The sequence below is a fragment of the Camelus dromedarius genome, chromosome 4, assembly GCF_036321535.1.
Source record: "Camelus dromedarius isolate mCamDro1 chromosome 4, mCamDro1.pat, whole genome shotgun sequence".
Taxonomy (NCBI): Eukaryota; Metazoa; Chordata; class Mammalia; order Artiodactyla; family Camelidae; genus Camelus; species Camelus dromedarius.
Window position 1 is genome coordinate 81,919,202 of NC_087439.1, and position 17,328 is coordinate 81,936,529.

General features: G+C 42.5%; 1 protein-coding gene across 1 annotated transcript; it reads left to right on the forward strand.

The window, feature by feature from the left end:
• The first annotated feature begins 110 nt into the window (after positions 1-110).
• Positions 111-5,363, forward strand: RETREG2 (reticulophagy regulator family member 2). The gene is made up of 9 exons (XM_031452198.2): positions 111-475; positions 768-874; positions 1,594-1,624; positions 1,981-2,116; positions 2,528-2,612; positions 2,921-3,064; positions 3,225-3,319; positions 3,490-3,625; positions 3,867-5,363. The coding sequence occupies exons 1-9, from the start codon at positions 195-197 to the stop codon at positions 4,484-4,486; spliced, it is 1,635 nt and encodes a 544-aa protein (XP_031308058.1). The 5' UTR covers positions 111-194; the 3' UTR covers positions 4,487-5,363.
• Positions 5,364-17,328: the final 11,965 nt, after the last annotated feature.

Consider the following 17,328-nt stretch of genomic DNA (forward strand, 5'->3'; position numbering starts at 1 on the left):
CAGGCGCGGGCCGCCCTATCCCGGCGGGTAGGGCGCATCACGTGACGGGACCGTCGCTCCGCCGTCACGTGACGGCCGTCCGCTGCCTCCGCGGCCCTCTCCGCGGCGTGCGCCCCCTTCCGCCTGACGCGCCCCCGGCGGCGGCCTCGCAGCCCTGGCTCTTCGCGGGCTCGGGCAGCGGCTGCGGCGGGGCTATGGCGAGTGGCGGTGGCGGTGGTAACACCGGCGCAGGTGGGGGGCCGGGGCTGGGCCTGAGCCTCGGGCTGGGCCTGGGTCTGAGCCTAGGCATGGGTGAGGCCACCGGTGAGGCGGAGGAGGAGGCAGCCACGGCCGAGGCGGTGGGACGCCTGGCCACGACGCTGTGGCTGCGGCTCCGCGGCTGGGAGGCGGTGCTGGCAGCAGCGCAGCGGCTGCTGGTGTGGGAGAAGCCGCTTCACAGCTTGGTCACGGCGGCTGCGCTCAATGGCCTCTTCTGGTAACGGCCGCGGAGGAGGGGGCGGGGCCGGGCTGCGCGGGAGAGCGGGGGCGGGAGGGTCCCGAGTACCATTTGCCTTTCTGGGGCTCACGCTCGCCCTGGAGGACTGATCCATCTCCCGGTTTTTAAAGGGTGTTGTCCGCCTGGGTTGCCCCATTCCTGTCTTCAGGTGTCGAGTGAGTTAGGCCTGGAGGTTCCCATTCCCCCATCAGTGGGCGCTTTTCCACCTTTAGCGATGGATGTAGGAGCCTCTGTCACCCACTCACCGCTGAGGTGCCTGTCTCTCCCTAAGGTTGCTGTCTTCGTCCAACCTACGGCCCTTCTTCCTACTCAGCATCTCACTTTTGGCTTATTTTTTGCTGGACCTCTGGCCGCCTCGCTTCCTCCCTGACATCTCAGGTCAGTGTTACTTCATTCATTTAGCAAGCCCCATTGTGCACTTGTTTTGCGCCTGACCCCCCCTGGCTGGGTTGAATGGTGAGGGAAATGTACAGCAGGCCACCTGCCTCCCAAGCACCACAATTTCCCCCTAGTTAGGAAATAGAGAATTTCCTTTTTCTCGGAATTAATGTTACTATGAGTGGAGTAGTTAAGATTGTGGACTCTGCAGCCAGATTGCCTGGGTTCCACAGCCTGCTTTCCCATTTACCATGTACGTGACCTTGTAAAAGTCATTCGATCTCCTTGTCTGTTTCTTCATCTATGAAACAGAGACTGTAGAACTTGCTTCATAAGGAGGTGGAGAATAAATGAGTTAATACACGTTACCTGCTTATGGTAGGGCTTCACAATGATAGGATTTGCAGGAATATTAGTTCATACTGTGTTTTACTTGTTGTTCACACCTTTACCTAATAGATATTTTGGAGCAGCTAGGTGCTGGGCTGTAATGGGTTGTTTGGAATATAAACATGAATAAGATGTGATGCCTGTTGTTGAGAAAGGTTAAGTGTAAAGAAGGGGACGTGTATAAATGACAATAACAATGTAACATTTTCTGCAAATGGCATTTGAAGAAAGCACCCTGGGACTGCAAAGAAAGGGCACTTGTTTCTGCCTTGGGGAGTGTTTTTTGGAGCTCTGCCACTTAATAACTTGTGTCCCTCCTCTCTCTACAGCATCATCCCCAGAGGAGCCACACTCTGACAGGTGAGTGCAGGCCACCCTTTGAAGACAAATGTCCAAACCCTGTCTTGTTCTGGGGCCAGTGTCACCACCATGGTTAGGGCAACACTGCAGCTTCTGCAGGCACAGACTCCAGCATAGTGAATGCACTGATAACAAGTTTGGTTCCAGGTTCTTACATAGATGTTTGCATGCCTGCTCCTTTCAGGGCAGAGGGTTGGGAGCGCTGGGCTTTGCTTCCTAGGACCAGGACAGCCTCCCTTTGGGAGGTGGGGTTGTCCCTTCCTTAGACTAAAGATCTCATTGGCTTTCTCAGAGGGATTTGAGTGCCTAGCAAGCTGGTGTCTGAGGCCTCCAGGGGTCATATCATGTCTCCCCAGTGAGGGTGCGGGGTCAGGCGCCCGGCCGCACCTGCTCAGTGTGCCCGAGTTGTGCAGATACCTGGCTGAGAGCTGGCTCACCTTCCAGATTCACCTGCAGGAGCTGCTGCAGTACAAGAGGCAGAATCCAGCTCAGGTAACCTCCCGCATGTCACACAACATTTCTCTACACTGTGGAGAAATAGAGGTGGGGGGAAGGGGAGGAACAGTGTGAACTCCCTGGCTGGAGGCTGAAGATGAGGCCTGGTGCCTTCCTGAGGCAATGTTTACAGCTAGTAGCCTGGTACAGGAGATAGAATATGCTTCTGATGTTCTGACACTGTTTCTTGCCAAGGCAGACAAGTTTAAATTTTAGGTGTTTGGCAGTGTCTGTTGCAGACTTCCTGAATTGATGGTCTTGGGCATCCTGTTGACTAAACTGGAGCACCACATTCCTGGAGGGCATACCCCTCCTTCCACCAATTGATCAGCAATATTTCTTACCCAGATGAGCAGGGTGCCTACCTCAGCCTACAGTTCCTCTTAGACCCTGTGCTTTTCTCTGCAGTTCTGTGCTCGCGTCTGCTCTAGCTGTGCTGTGTTGGCTGTGCTGGGACACTATGTTCCGGGGATTATGATTTCCTACATTGTCTGTGAGTAGGGTCTGACCCCTGCCCTTTCGAAAGTCCTCTCTTTGTCTTCTTTCCCTGGACTGACTCAAGAGGAGGATCATACATTCTCTTGTTCAGTTAGCCATTTATAGAGATCTTTAGGGGCTGCTGTAGTATTAGTAACAGTGGAAGAGTCATCTAGGGAGGAAGGCAGTGGATGTGGGAAGAGGTTGGCACAGTCTCAGGAAAGGACTTAGTCTTCCTTTAGGCTTTTCTATGTAGGCATCAGTTGAATGAGGGTCCTTGGGAAATAGGCATAGGGAGCTCTGAGTGGATTTTCTAACCCCCAGTGCTGAGTATCCTGCTGTGGCCCCTGGTGGTTTATCATGAGCTGATCCAAAGGATGTACACTCGCTTGGAGCCCCTGCTCATGCAGCTGGACTACAGCATGAAGGCAGAAGCTGATGCCCTGCATCACAAACACGACAAGAGGAGTAAGGGGATCCCATGACCCAGGAGAGGACAGGGGTGGAGAGTGGGGGAGGACTTGGCTTGTGAAATTCCCTGGAATTTAGATGCTCTCCAGACCCTTGGCCATGTTGTCCCCACCACTGTCCCTGCTTGGTCACTGCCCTGCTCTTCTTGCTTCTCTAGAGCGGCAGGGGAAGAATGCACCCTCTGGAGGTGATGAGCCACTGGCGGAGACAGAGAGTGAGAGTGAAGCAGAACTGGCTGGCTTCTCCCCTGTGGTGAGGTCCAAGGGAGATGGGGGATCAAGTAGAAGGCTGGGGGAGAATTGCCCTGCTTTAGAGCAGCCACCTCTTAAGGGAGTGGGAGTCATTGGTGGGGGCAGAGATGCTCCTGGAAAATGGGCTCTCTTATCCCCTCACCTGTTGTGTTCATCCTGGTTTTCCTGCAGGTGGATGTGAAGAAAACAGCCCTGGCTTTGGCCATTACAGACTCAGAGCTGTCAGATGAAGAGGCTTCTATCTTGGAAAGTGGTGGCTTCTCTGTATCCCGGGCAACAACTCCACAACTAACTGATGTATCAGAGGGTATGGGCAACCCTTGGTCCCTTCCAGTCTTCCTGTTCCCTGTTGTGGGATGCTGGCTGTGCTCTCTGGTGGTTGCCCCCATAAATGTTTTCTCTGGGGACCTGACCCTCTAACTCTGCTCCAAGCTCTTGAAAGGTCTGGTCCAGCATTCCATGTCCTGACTTCTCATCCTTGAACTGATTGGCCTGCTGCAGCTACTCAGAACTGCAGGCCCATTCCTGGCTCTTTGTTTTCTGCACAGATTTGGACCAGCAGAGCCTGCCAAGTGAGCCAGAGGAGGCCCTGAGTCGGGAGCTGGGTGAGGGAGAGGAGACAGAGCTGGCCCCTCCCGAAGACTTGCTGGGCCCCCCTCAGGCCCTCTCAAGGCAAGACCTGGACTTGGAGGAGGAAGATGTGGCATCCAAGGAAACCTTGCTTCGGCTCTCATCCCCCCTTCACTTTGTGAACACGCACTTCAATGGGGCAGGGTCTCCCACAGATGGAGTGATGCTTTCCTCTGGAGGACCAGTGGAGACATTGAGCCCGGAGTCAGGGAGTGGTGACCTCACTGCTCTACCCAGCACCCTGTCACCCCTACTTTGCCTTGCTGAAAGTGACCCAGTCCCCTCCCCATCAGTACTCCCATCTCTTCCTCAGGACTCACCCCAGCCCCTGCCTGCACCTGAGGAAGAAGAGGCACTTACCACTGAGGACTTCGAGTTGCTGGATCAGGGGGAGCTGGAACAGCTGAATGCAGAGCTGGGGTTAGGGCCAGAGACATCCCCAGAGCCCCCTGATGCTCCACCCCCTCCACCCCTAGGGCCCAATACCCTGTCTCTGGTACAGTCAGACCAAGAGGCTCAGGCCATGGCAGAGCCATGAGCCATGGGGGAAGGAGTTGCAGGCACAGTAGGGCTTCCTGGCCAGGGATGTCACTGTTCCCTCCTTTCCCTACTACTGTGGGGAGGAGCAATACGTGGGGAAGCTGGCTGTCTGACCATAGCCAGTTCACCCTCTGCCTGCCTGCCTGCCTGCCTGCTGCCGCCCCGGGCCTGGTACAGTACCTGGGATTGGTTTTAAGTCTGTAAATAATTTTACATTTGGGTTAGTGGATGTGAACAGGGCTAGGGGAGTCCTTCTCATTTGCCTCCCTGCCTCATCTCTAGTCTCATTCCACTATGCCCCAAGCCCTTGTGGTTTTCCCCTTCTTTTTCCTTCTATCCTCAGGGACCTGTGCTGCTCTGTCCTCATGTCCCACTTGGTTGTTTAGTTCAGGCACTTTATCATTTTTTCTCTCCTATCTCATGCTCCACTCTGCTTTATTTCCCTGCTGTGTCCTGTCCTTAGTAGCTGAATCCCTACTCTGCCAGCTCCTCCTTCCCAGCAGGCCCCAGCTAAGCTTTAGGGAGGCTCCTGTCTGGGAGGTACAGATGAAACCTGGGGTGGTGGGTCAGGTCAGTAGTCATGCATTTAGGTCACTGCAGCCCATGTAATTTCCACACACCCTTGCCCTAGTTCATCCTGGCCTTTAATGATACAGGATGAGAGAAAGGATCCCACAGCACATGCGCCAGCACTACATTAGTGAGCAGGAGCTTTGTCTTGTGGGGTGAGGGGCTTTCTTATCCTAGGGAGGAATGAAGAGACCTGCTTCTCTGGGCTATGGTCCAAGTGTGGTGGGACCCCCTACCAGGGTTGAGAAGTGGACAGTAACATCTGTGCAGGTGTTGACTGGGAAAATAAAGTTGATGGGCTAGAACTGCTGCTGCCTACCTGCCTCACTGTGAGCTGTCTCCACACTCTGTGCTCTGCCCTTACCTCCTTGTCCCCAGTGTTGCTCCTGGCTGTTGATGTACCTTACCAGAAGCAAAGATTACCCTGCCGGCCTTAACCTGCCCTTAGCCATGGTATCTGACAGTGTGATAGTCTTAGTGAGATTTAGTATGTACAAATAAAGTGTATGCAGGAGGAAATTGCTTTGGCTTCCCGATCAGTAGAAATTTGGGACCATAACAATTGTTTTCTACAGTGTCGCCCACAATCTTAACACTGTTGTAAGTCCTTACGCATCCGTGTGCTAACAATTAACTACCTTAGTCTATATATATATATATATACTCAGGAACCAAACAAGCAGGACCTATACTTGTATCAAAACTGATTCCAGGCTAAGGAGCAATAAAGAAATAGATGTCTTAACACTAATTGAATGCAGGATATGTGATTGGCACTCCTCTAGGTGATTTATAATAACTCATTCCTCACAACCCTGAGAGAGAGTGTTATTAACTATTTTTACAATCAGGTTAACTTTCCCAAGGTCATGGTCTTAGTACCTGGTGGAGCCAGGATCCAAACCGAAGCATTTTGGCTCCAGCAGTTGCCCTGGGGCAGGAAGCCCTGTCCATTAATGGCACAAAAAGGAAGATGCTCAAGGACGTGTGAATTACAGAGAACCAATCTCTTATCTCAGCTTCACAGAATAGTCTCTTAACAATCCTTGCTCTCTGGGGAAGAACAGCATTAGAGGAAAGCTCAGAAATGGGCAGATGGCCTTTTTTATGAGTTCATGTCCTTGGCCTTCAGCTGGAGATGACCACATGGCAAAACGCTACCTGACTTTCTGAGGTTGAGTTCTGTGTCACATCTCCCCTAGGTGTGAGAACTCTTCCCTTTCCATTTGTTTCACATTTGCCTTTCAGGGTTTCAAAGGCCCTGTCTTGTGCCAGTGAAGGAGCATGATCTTGTAATCATCTAGAAATTTCAGAAAAAAATGGAAAGACAGTTCTAATCAACAAACAAGCAATTCAAGAAAAGTAGAATTAATGAGAAAGATAGTGGCTACCATATGCCCCACCTTTAATTGTTTTCCTTGTTAAACTTTCAGTTTGAAGTTAGAGCCAGAAGCCTGTATTTGGCTCAGAACATTCACCATAGGTTTGGAGTTTGATGAGAGTCCATTCTTAACACTCTTCCTGGTCTGATGGTTGCTATATGTTTGTCTATGATTTTTCATTATCAGGTGTCCTGGCCGTTTCCTGCCCCATGATGAAAGAGACCAGAGGAAAGCTTTTCTTATGAGTGAAAGAAAAATGAGCAAAAATGAGCAGAAACCTACAATTAGGCTAAACAAAAAATCAGAAGTACAGAGGAACAGGCTGGGGGAAACAAGTTGGTTACATGTTTATGTTTGGTGGGGGAGGGCAGTCCACTTTAGTTAACTATGCATTCAATCAGTAATAATGTAATGCTGCTGCTCGTAAACTTGATTTTAGGCTGCATTACTGGAAAGAAGATAATACCTAGAGTATACTGTGCACAAGTTAAAATTCTGCCAAAGGATGACTCGCTATGCTTGTGGACAAGTTGACAAATTGCGGTGCCCAGGAGAGGGTCACCAGAGATGAAGGCTGCAAATTGTCATTATATGGGGAATATGGGGAACTGTAGAGGAACAGAGAATGTTTAAGCCAAGATGGGAAAGCTGAATTGAGTCACATTAGCTTGTCTTCAAACTTTGAAGGGTTATCTGTAGGCCTTCAGAGGGCAGAAATGAAATCTTTGAGAAGAGTTTGAAGAGTAATAGTGTAGGCAGAATTTGTTTCTTTTGGTTGAGGAATATTGCAAAACAGATACAAATGATTTCAACATACAAAGATCAAGGACAGTAAGACTTTTCTATCATGCAAGGACAATATATCACCATATTGTTTTGCTTTTAGTGTCCAACTAAAGTCTCTTGGACATCCTCCTCCTGCTTCCTTAAATGTTGGTTTTCCTCCTGCTTCCTTAAATGTTGGTTTTCCATTGGGTCTGTCACCGGCTCACTTTTTCTTCTCACTCTGCCTGGGCAATTTCATGTGTTTACCCATCTAGTTTCCACTCATATGCTGATGACTCCTAAATCTTAGCTCCTTTCCCAGAACTTCCAACTAGGCACCTCCACTTGAATGTCCCATGGGTGCCTTCTGCTCAACATACCAAAAACAACATAGCCTCTCTCCACTCTGCATTCCACCCCCAACTCCCCTTAACAGATAGACTTTTTCTGTATTTTCTATCTTGTTTGTTGTCACCACCAACTCTGAAAGCCTATTTCTCCCTCATCCCACACCTAGTCAATTCATAGTTGCTGCTAGTTTGATGTCCTAATTATTTCTTGATTCACCTCCATTACAGCCCTGATTCTGTCACAGCCTCCTCATCTCTCACCTGGCCCACTGCAACAGTTTCCCTGCCCACACACTTGTCCCCCGCTGAAACTCATGCCCAACAAAGTGGCTAAATTATTTAAAAATAAGAATCGGATGACCTTTCTGCTATTTAATATTAATCAAAGGTCTCCTCCTACCAGAAGAAGGTATGGTTAAGAAGCCTCCTGAGATCTGCTCTTTCGCTGTCTTGCTCTTCGCGCTACAGCATCAGACCCCAACAGCCTGTCCTTCCCTCTGCTAAACTGCACTGCCCTCCTTCACCCCTGCTCCCTCAGTACACTCCTATTTGTGCTGTTTTTCCACATGTCCTATGGGATCTTCATATATAAGTACAGTATGTGGAGTATATAGGTATATGTGTATTTGGATGGATAGCTTTCACTATACTGCTTTTTCTTTTTTTAAATTGAAGTATAGTTGATTTGTAATATTATATTCATGCGTACAGCATGTGATTCAGTATTCTTACAGTACACTGCTTATTTTTGAGAGTTGGGACTATGTCTTAATTGACCAAATATTCCCAGAGCCTAGCACAGTGCCTGGCACAGAGTGGATGCTCAATAAATGTATGTTAGACTAAACTGAACTTGTATACCAGACTAACCAGTCCTAACTTTTGAAGCAGCCAATTTAAATAGATTTTGGTGATTGGTATCTATCTGTTGACAGTAAATTTCTTGCCTTTGTTTGTTACTGTTCTAGAATGGATGGTGGCTAAATTGAAATAATCTGCAGATAGACTTGGGAGCATTTTGTTCCTGAACTAGGTTAAAGGCAATGAAAATGATCTAGATTTGGAGGTTCATATTTGCTGGTTTTGGAACTAAAAACTTTACTGAGTTTAAGATAAGAGTGTCTTGATCTTCTGCGATTGCATCAAAGTATCCTATATTATTTCAAAAACAATTTTTATCAAATGATTTAGAGTTAACTAAATATTTTGATGAAAAGTCCAATTACATGTATCAGTGCTTGCTTGAAAACAGTGTGATTCTGCAGAAATGAAATAAGGTTTTAAAAAGTCTGGTTTTTTTTTTTCTTTTTAAGTATAAAAAGTGAGTTGATTCCACCTCAAAACTATCAATTTTATAAAAGATAATGAAAAGCTGAGGAACTATTCAAGATTTAAAAAGAGACCAAAGAGATGGGCTGTAAGGAGTAAGGTATAAAAAGAGTAAATGTAAGGTATGATCTTGGATTGGATCCTAGTTGAGGGAAAAAAGTTACTATTGTGACAAATTTGAATATGGATTGTATATTAAATTTAAAAATTGTTTCAAGATCAAATTTCTTGAATTTGATCATTTCACCTTGGTTATGTAAGAGAATATCCTTATTTTTAGGACACATTCTGAGGATTTTAGAAGTGAAAGGCTATGTTCTCTGCAAAGTATATCAAATAATTTGGAAATATAAATAATTAAATAAGAACAAGTATGTGAATATATGATGTGCGTGTGGAGAGAGATAGAGAGAATGATAAAGCAAATGTGGCCAAATGGGAAAAAATACATATGATAAATATAACACATAGAAGTTTACTATTCAATGGTAAATACACTGTAGTATATTCAGACTGCTAAGTAAAATGGCTGAGGGTGAATCTCAATAAACAAAATATTGAGCAAAAGGAACTAAATGCCAAAGGATAAATGATGTATGATTCCATTTATATAAAGTGCATTTATATTGTTAGCAGTCAAGAGAGTGGCTACTCTTGGGGATGAGGGAGCAGTGACTGGAAGGATCTCCTAGGGATTGTTTTGTTTCTTGATCTGGGTGCTGGTTATGTGGGAGTGTCCAATTTGTAAATATTCTGCACACATTTCTGTACTTGTGTTATACATAAATAACAAGTGTCAGTACCAAAGTGCATTGATTATCTGTTTCTGCATAACAAATTACTCCAAAACTTAGCAGCCTAAAACACTCACACTATTTCTGAGGATCAGGACTCTGGGATCAGCTTAGCTGGGTGGTTCTGGTTCAAAGTCTCCATGAGTTTGTATCAGCCAAGGCAGGCTGCTGTCATCTGAAGGCTTGACTGGGGCCAGAGAATCTACTTCCAAGATAGCACTCTCATGCAGCACTTAGCTAGAAGTCTCAATTCCTCACTTGCTGTTGATAAGAGGCCTCTGTTCCTCATCACACTAACCTCTCCTTATGGCTGCTTGAGTGTCATCACAACATGACAGCTTCCTTCCCTAGAGCAAGTGATCCAAGAGAGAGCAAGAAGAAAGTCACAATGCTTTTTATGACCTAGTGTGAAAAGTCACACTATCACTTCCACCGTATTCTATATATTAGAAACAAGTTGTGCTGTACACCAGAAATTGATACATTATAATTGACTGTACTTCAATTAAAAAAAAAAAAAGAATCTCTGCCCCCCAAAAGAAACAAGTTGCTGAGTCCAGCCCATGCTCTTTAAGGAAGAAAAGAAAAATCTTATGGATGCATTTAAAATTTTTTTTTTTATTTTGGCAGGGTAGGGGAGGTAATTAGGCTTATTTATTTTTAGAAGAGGTACAGGGGATTGAACCCAGGACCTCATGCATGCTAAGCATGTACTCTACCACTTGAGCTATACCTTCCCTCCTATGGATGTATTTTAAAACCACTACACTAAGTTTATCTGGAAATTATGTTAAAGAATTTGGACTGGCAATCTATACATTATAAAAAATAAAGACAATGTATCAACACATGGGAAATGAACAATTTTACTAATAACAATATACACAGTTAAACAACAAATACTATGCATTTGTTCAATTATTTAGTATATGTCAGTCAGATCTAAGTGCTTTACATGTATCCTTTTTGTAATCTTCACTATCACCCTTTGATGTAAGAACCCATCCTCCCTATTTTACAAATGATGAAACTGAGGCTTAGTGAGGTAAAATGGCTTGCTCAAAGTTACAAAGCTGGTTGTGATTACAGTACTGTTTTTCATTATTCTGTTATTCTCACATATCTTCATATCTTAAAGTACCCAAATAGAATTTTAGTTGAGGAAAAAACGTTCTTTCAACATTGGAAAGAGAAATCTGAATTCTGAATCATTTATAAATGAGGTATAGCCACATTAAAATTCTGAACACACAAAGGTTCATTTATTTATAAAGCATTGTTGCCTTCTACAGACTTCAAGAGGAGGAACAAAACTGTCAAATGGACAAACTTCTATTACAAGAGTAAATTTTTTCTTAGAATAATAATTACAAGAATAAAACAAAAGACACTGTTTAAAGTGCTTTTGAATAAGTAGAATTAGAAATAGGACAATATTAAAATTAGTATAGATCCCTTACATCAAAATCTCAATCTAGATTAAAAGAAATTAAAGATGGGTACAAATCAGAAATTTTCCACTGGGTAGTGGGAGAGCATAGCTCAAGCGGTAGAGTGCATGCTTAGTATGCATGAGGTCCTGGGTTCAATTCCCAGTACCTCCTCTAAAAATAAATAAACCGAATTACCTCCCCACACACACATGCCAAAAACAAACAAACAATAAAGTAAAAATAAAATAAAATAAAATGCTGGCTTTAAAAAAGAAATTTTCCATTTGAAACAAAAACTAGAGCTTCCTAGAAATTAAAAGAAAAAAAAACATATCCACCTAGAGAAACAAAAATATTTGTTCAAAAAGATCTCAAAGTTATCAAATAAGAGATTATTTGAACAAGAAATGAGTCAGGAAACTATATTTGAAGTTAGATTTATAGCCATCTCCTCACAGTCTTTTGAGTAGTACAACTCCAGAAAGAGCTTTTTCAAGCAGCTAGAAAAACTGGCACCAAAAATACATTTACAACAATGACATCTTAATATACTTCTTTGAGAGATCACTGTTTTTAAAAAGAACAAATAATTTTATTTTCCATTACTTATAATTACATTTTACTTTTATAGATGTTTAGTTTTTTACTTTAAAATAATATTTTCACTTCTATGTGAAATCTAAAACAATTACACAAAGGAACATATTTACAAAATAGAAACAGACTCACAGACATAGAAAACAAACTTACGATTACTGAGGGGAAAGTGGGGAGTGGAGGGATAAATTGCGAGTTTGGGATTTGCAGATACTAACTACCACATATGAAACAGATAAACAACAAGGTCCTACTGTACAGCACAGGGAACTACATTCAATACCATGTAATAGCCTATAATGGAAAAGAATATGAAAAGAAATATATATGTAACTGAATCACTATGCTGTACACCAGAAATTAAAACATTGTGAACCAACAATATTTCAATAAAAATAATAAAATAAAAATAAATAATATTTTATTAATTTTATATGCTAACAATTTATACTAAAATAATAATGTTTATTTAACATTCATATTTTTTTAAACTTACATTTTTACATTTAGTTGTGTGTGTATATATGTGTTTCTTTCAACGATATTAAGAAATTTTACTTTTAAAATGTTGAACATTTGGCTTTAAAAATAAATTATTATTTCTGTAAAATAAATACTGAAATACCAGTGAAGTCCTTTTGCTCTGATCTGTCAGCCTCTAACAGCAAATGTGATTGGCACTGTGATCTGAACTCACTCAAAAGAGCTGCAGTTTTACATTTCATCTAAATTAGGGTTTCTCCACTATCGACTATATGTGCTATTGACATTTTGAGCCAGATAATTCTGTTGGTAGTAATAGGGGCTGTTCTGTTCATTTTCAGATGTTTAGCAGGATCCTTGGCCTCTGCCCCTTAGATGCCAGTAGTACCTTCCCCCCTACAATCCCCCTCTCCCATAAATGTCCCCTGGAGGCAAAATTGCCCCCCAGTTGAGAACCGTTGATCTAAATTATACTGCCTTCTGGCTACACAGAAAGAATACTAAATTAGAGATCAAGACATGAGTTTGAATCCTAGTTTTATGAGCTCCATATAATGTTGATAAGCACACATTTAAAATAATACAAAAATTACCTGGCTGTTCAGCTTCATGTCTCTAGCCATTTCCTCCTCTAATTTGATAGTCCAACCACACAGGTGTTTATAAGTCTTTCTCTTGCCTCATTCCTTTGCACCTGTGTCTCTCTCAGTCTGGAACACGGTTCCCTACTTTCCACTTGGCCAACTCTGACTCATTCTTCATGACCAGGGTTATATTTTCTTTCCCATTTTTCTATGTATTTATCTTTTTTGTTCTGCTTTCTAAAATATTTTCTCACTTTTACACTGCAACCAGTCTTCTGAATTTTTAATTTCTGTGATTATATTTTTTATGTCTAAGCACTTTGTTTTCTGAATATCCCTATTTATAGTTTCTTGCTCTTGTGTGTTAGCGGAAAAGCCACTCTCTGAAGATATTGTACTAGTCATTATGAGTATGTTATAGTCATATTATTAAAAATATAGGTACATTAATTATATTTTTATGTTCCCTGTATTGTCCCTGTAAATCCACCTTTACATTTGTTTCTTTATTTTGGTCTGTCTTTCATGATGGAGACTTCCCGCAAACCCTAGTTTGCTCCAACATACTCTTAAAGGTCAACTGAATGCTCTCTAGACACAGGTAAGACTGATTGGTTGGCATCTTCCCTGTAGGGTGACTTGGCAGAGAGCCATTTAGTTGGGAATCCCCAAATGCCAATATCCATGGATCTTTTGTTTGAGGCTGGTCAGTTTCCCTGGAGAAGAACTCAGCAATCTCCAGCCTGGGAAATATAAACTTGGGCACCTGTGCTCTAGAAGCCAGGTGGGATAAGGCTGTGGTTTCACCTCCTCTCCCTAAGTCCAGGGTCACTCCAGTTCACTCTTTCTAGAGAGAATGCCCCTGCCTTCTGTTGAGGTGGAACAAGTCCAATCACCTGGCTGCTCAGGTTAGAGGAGGAATCTGGGAATACAACAGCTCCTTATATAGATTTTAAATTCATCCTTCTGTTTTCAGCCTCATCCTTCCATCCCACCTTCAGAGGTACTTGCTGCTTCCCATCCAGAGCCTTTCTAAGGCTCTACAATCCAAACTGGCTCATTCCTTGTCATTTAGCACTTAGGTTTCAGCTTTCTCAGATCCCTAGTCATCCCTCTTCCTTTAGCTTTCCATCTTCCAAAGTATTTTTGTCCTATCTCCATGAAGTCTTTCTTCTTCTGTTCTCTTTATTTTATTGTTATTTTAGTGGAGTTTGAGAAGGGAGCAAACAAAATGTGTGTTTAATCTACTATATTTAACAGAAAGTCTTTTTTCCACCTTCCTAGCCTCTTGTGCACTCAGTCTTCCTCTGTACTCTACCTGCGATAATCTGTAACATTTGTAATGCTCTCCTATGCCCTTCCTGTGGCTGGAATACCTTTGGCATCTTGTCTGCCTGGAGAGCTCTCACTGTCTCTCCCCAAACTCACTTCCAGGCATTACTGGCTCCCTTTTCTGTGTAGCTATAGCTCTACACATACATCCATTAGAGCATGGTTTCCAAACTGAGGGTCATGAAATCAGTGGGTCATAAAATCAATTTAGCGGTCCTTAAATAAAATTTATTTTATATTTATATACTAGCATGTAAGATACATTTTGTGCTGTGGGTCAAGGTTGAATAAGTTTGAAAGCCATTGTACTAGGGCACTTTTCACTTTGAATTAGTTCTTTATGTATCTTTACTATTAGACATTGAACAACTAGGTGGTAGAGACCATGAGTTACTCACCTCTATGCCCAGGGCCTAGTATAAGGTCTGGTAAGACTTGGTCAATATTTAGTGGATGGAATCAAATATATGTGAAATCACTCTGTAACCTATAAAATCATAGAAATTTGAACTATGTGTCTAAACTAGGAGTCTATGATTAATTCACAGAAGATCTAGGGCACTTAATGACAAGTGACTGAGTATTGTTGCAAAGATTATACATCACATACCTGAGAAAGAAAGGCAGACCTCAGCGAAGGCAGAGAGCTATGCTGGTCTCCTAATGTCCTGGGGTCTGAAGTCAGTTCCAATCAAAGAGCTTCCCTATCCTGGTTATCTCACTTAGATATTTAATTATGTACATTGCTCTGATAAAGTGTTTGATTATTGATAACCCATGGAGAGAGTTAGGATTTTCCACAGTCTGAGAAAACTACTACTTAAGATTCTTCTTTTCAGTTGTTAAGGAGGTTATAGAGTCCGTCTAGGGGAGACAACACTGTATAATGAAAGAACACGGGATTTCAGACAATGCAAAAACCTGGGTCCAGATCCCATCTCTATAAGCAAATAATTTCATCTCTCTCAACTTCAGTTTTCTTATCTGCAAAATAGGAATACATAATATTTACTACAAAAGGTTTCCATGGGAGATTTAAATAACTAAGATGTGACTAATGGTAGCACAGGACAGTCAGCAAAACAGTTTATCTTTCCCTAGTGTGCACTGTTTCTCCGAGAGTCAACTGAGGAGGAGGAAAACCTCTAAACATATACCATTAAACTAATATTCGAGGAGAATTAGGCCCGAGATACCCTTGCTGACATCCTCACTTTAACCTTGTCTGCTTGAAACTGGCTGCAGCTGAAGTAAGAGGCATCTGGCAGTGACTCCACCTGCTGATTCATAGAGGAGCTGATTTCTGCTGTTCCTGTGGGAGGCTGCAGCTCAGCTACAACAGCTGAAGCACAAAGCTGCTTAGCAGGTCTGCATGTGCTTTGTTGGTCTATAATAAAAGAGATTTAAGCCATGCTCAATTGTTAATTGATATCTTCTGACACAGCTTGTTCAATGTGGCAAGTGTTATTGGATTTCTCTCAATGTTATCCTTTATTCCGGGAACAAGGAATATACATCCATACCCTGTATTAGGAAGAGGTGGCTTTGGTATGTTCATCATCCTTTATAAATCTTGGGAAGCTCCTGGGCTGCTGATCAGCATGGACAGCTTAATCTGGACTATAACTCATCAGGAAAAGTTTTACCTGAGAACAGAAAGGCTGTGAGGGCTTCATTTTCTCTTGTGGTCTCTGAAGCAAGTCTGTCATGGCAGTTAAAACATTCTGGCTCATGGAGGTTCGGGTATAGCTCAGTGATAGAGCTGCATCAATCTCTAGTACCTCCATTAAGAAAAATAAGGAGGGGGAGGTTATAGGTCAGTGGTAGAGCACATGCTTAGCATGCATGAGGTCCTGGGTTCAATCCCCAGTACCTCCATTAAATAAAACAAGTAAATAAAAACCTAATTACTCCCCCTGCAAAAAAATAAATAAATAAAAGAAAATAAGTAAATAAACAAACCTAATTACCTTCCCCCACCACACACACACACACACACACACACAAAATCATTCTGGCTCATGCTCAAGAGAGAGCTCCAAAGATTTTATTTTTAGGGTTCTCTAAGCCTTTGGTTATCTGAACATTTGTGAAGTGGGAGTAGGGAGAGAGGCAGCATTTATCTTTGTTTAGTCTATTCCAAACAAGGTTCTAAAAACTGGAAGCAGACAGTTCTAAAGCCATCAATGTAGAGAGAAAAACAATTAATAAATAAAATTCTTAAAACCAAATGATTATAGTTTAACATGAAAAAAATTATTTAATATCAGACAGTTATATATTAAAACAAAATAAGTATTTACACAGCCCTGGAAGTCATTTAAAATTAAAAACAAGTAAACAGGATATTAAAGCACAAAATATAATATCACTATATCAGGAGTCTTTCCAGAGCCTTGAGGGGAAGATCTCTAAAGTGACTGGGAAGCTCAGTGATTCTTCCACGGCTACCACCACAGCCACCACCATATGTAGACAATACACCAACAAAAAGTTCCAACTGGGTGAATCAAGTGTTCATTTTTATTAAGATGAGCTGCCACAATAGGTGTATCACAAAGGAAGCTTTGGTTTGCAAAATGTAGATTGCTAACCAGAGGCCAGATGTGGTATCCTGGGGGGGTTGGTTAACTTATCAATGACCCTGAATCTTTTCTTCTCTGCCATCTTCAGCATGTTGACTTGTCTTCTCGGCTGGGCTCCACTATGGTCACAAAATGGCTGCCTGAGTGCTAGATGTCACAGGTAATGTCCAGAGTAGAAATAAATAGATTATCTGCACATATAAAAGTTTTATTTAAATAATTTAAATTATTTAAATAATTAATGAGGGAACTGGTAAAGAATACCTAAAGTTGGTTTTGAATGTTTTCAGGAAAGAAATGTATACATACCAATAAATTTAAAAAAATTGCTAGGTTAGATACAAAACTGAGTAACATTCCACAGGGCTAAAAAATAACACCTTTTGGGTTAATGTTTCTTCATGACTATATAGGAAAAACATCTTGTCAATTTTCTACAGGTTCATATTGCAGAACTGTAAACACTATGCTTTTATCAGTAGTGGATTGCTAGTCAAATAGACTGTAAGAACAGTTGCATTCCCAAGAGTATCAGATGAAGGTCAAGTTGGCTTATTAGGAAAACTCTAGCATTATATTTAAAAAAGAATGATGGGGGAGAGTATAGCTCAGTGATAGAGTGTATGTTTAGCATGC

Excerpts from the sequence above, each read along its gene's own strand:
- RETREG2 (XM_031452198.2), top strand. The coding sequence starts at position 195 with ATGGCGAGTGGCGGTGGCGGTGGTAACACCGGCGCAGGTGGGGGGCCG. Across the intron at positions 476-767 it reads GCGCTCAATGGCCTCTTCTG|GTTGCTGTCTTCGTCCAACC; the intron begins GTAACGGCCGCG and ends TCTCTCCCTAAG. Across the intron at positions 3,320-3,489 it reads TGGCTGGCTTCTCCCCTGTG|GTGGATGTGAAGAAAACAGC; the intron begins GTGAGGTCCAAG and ends GTTTTCCTGCAG.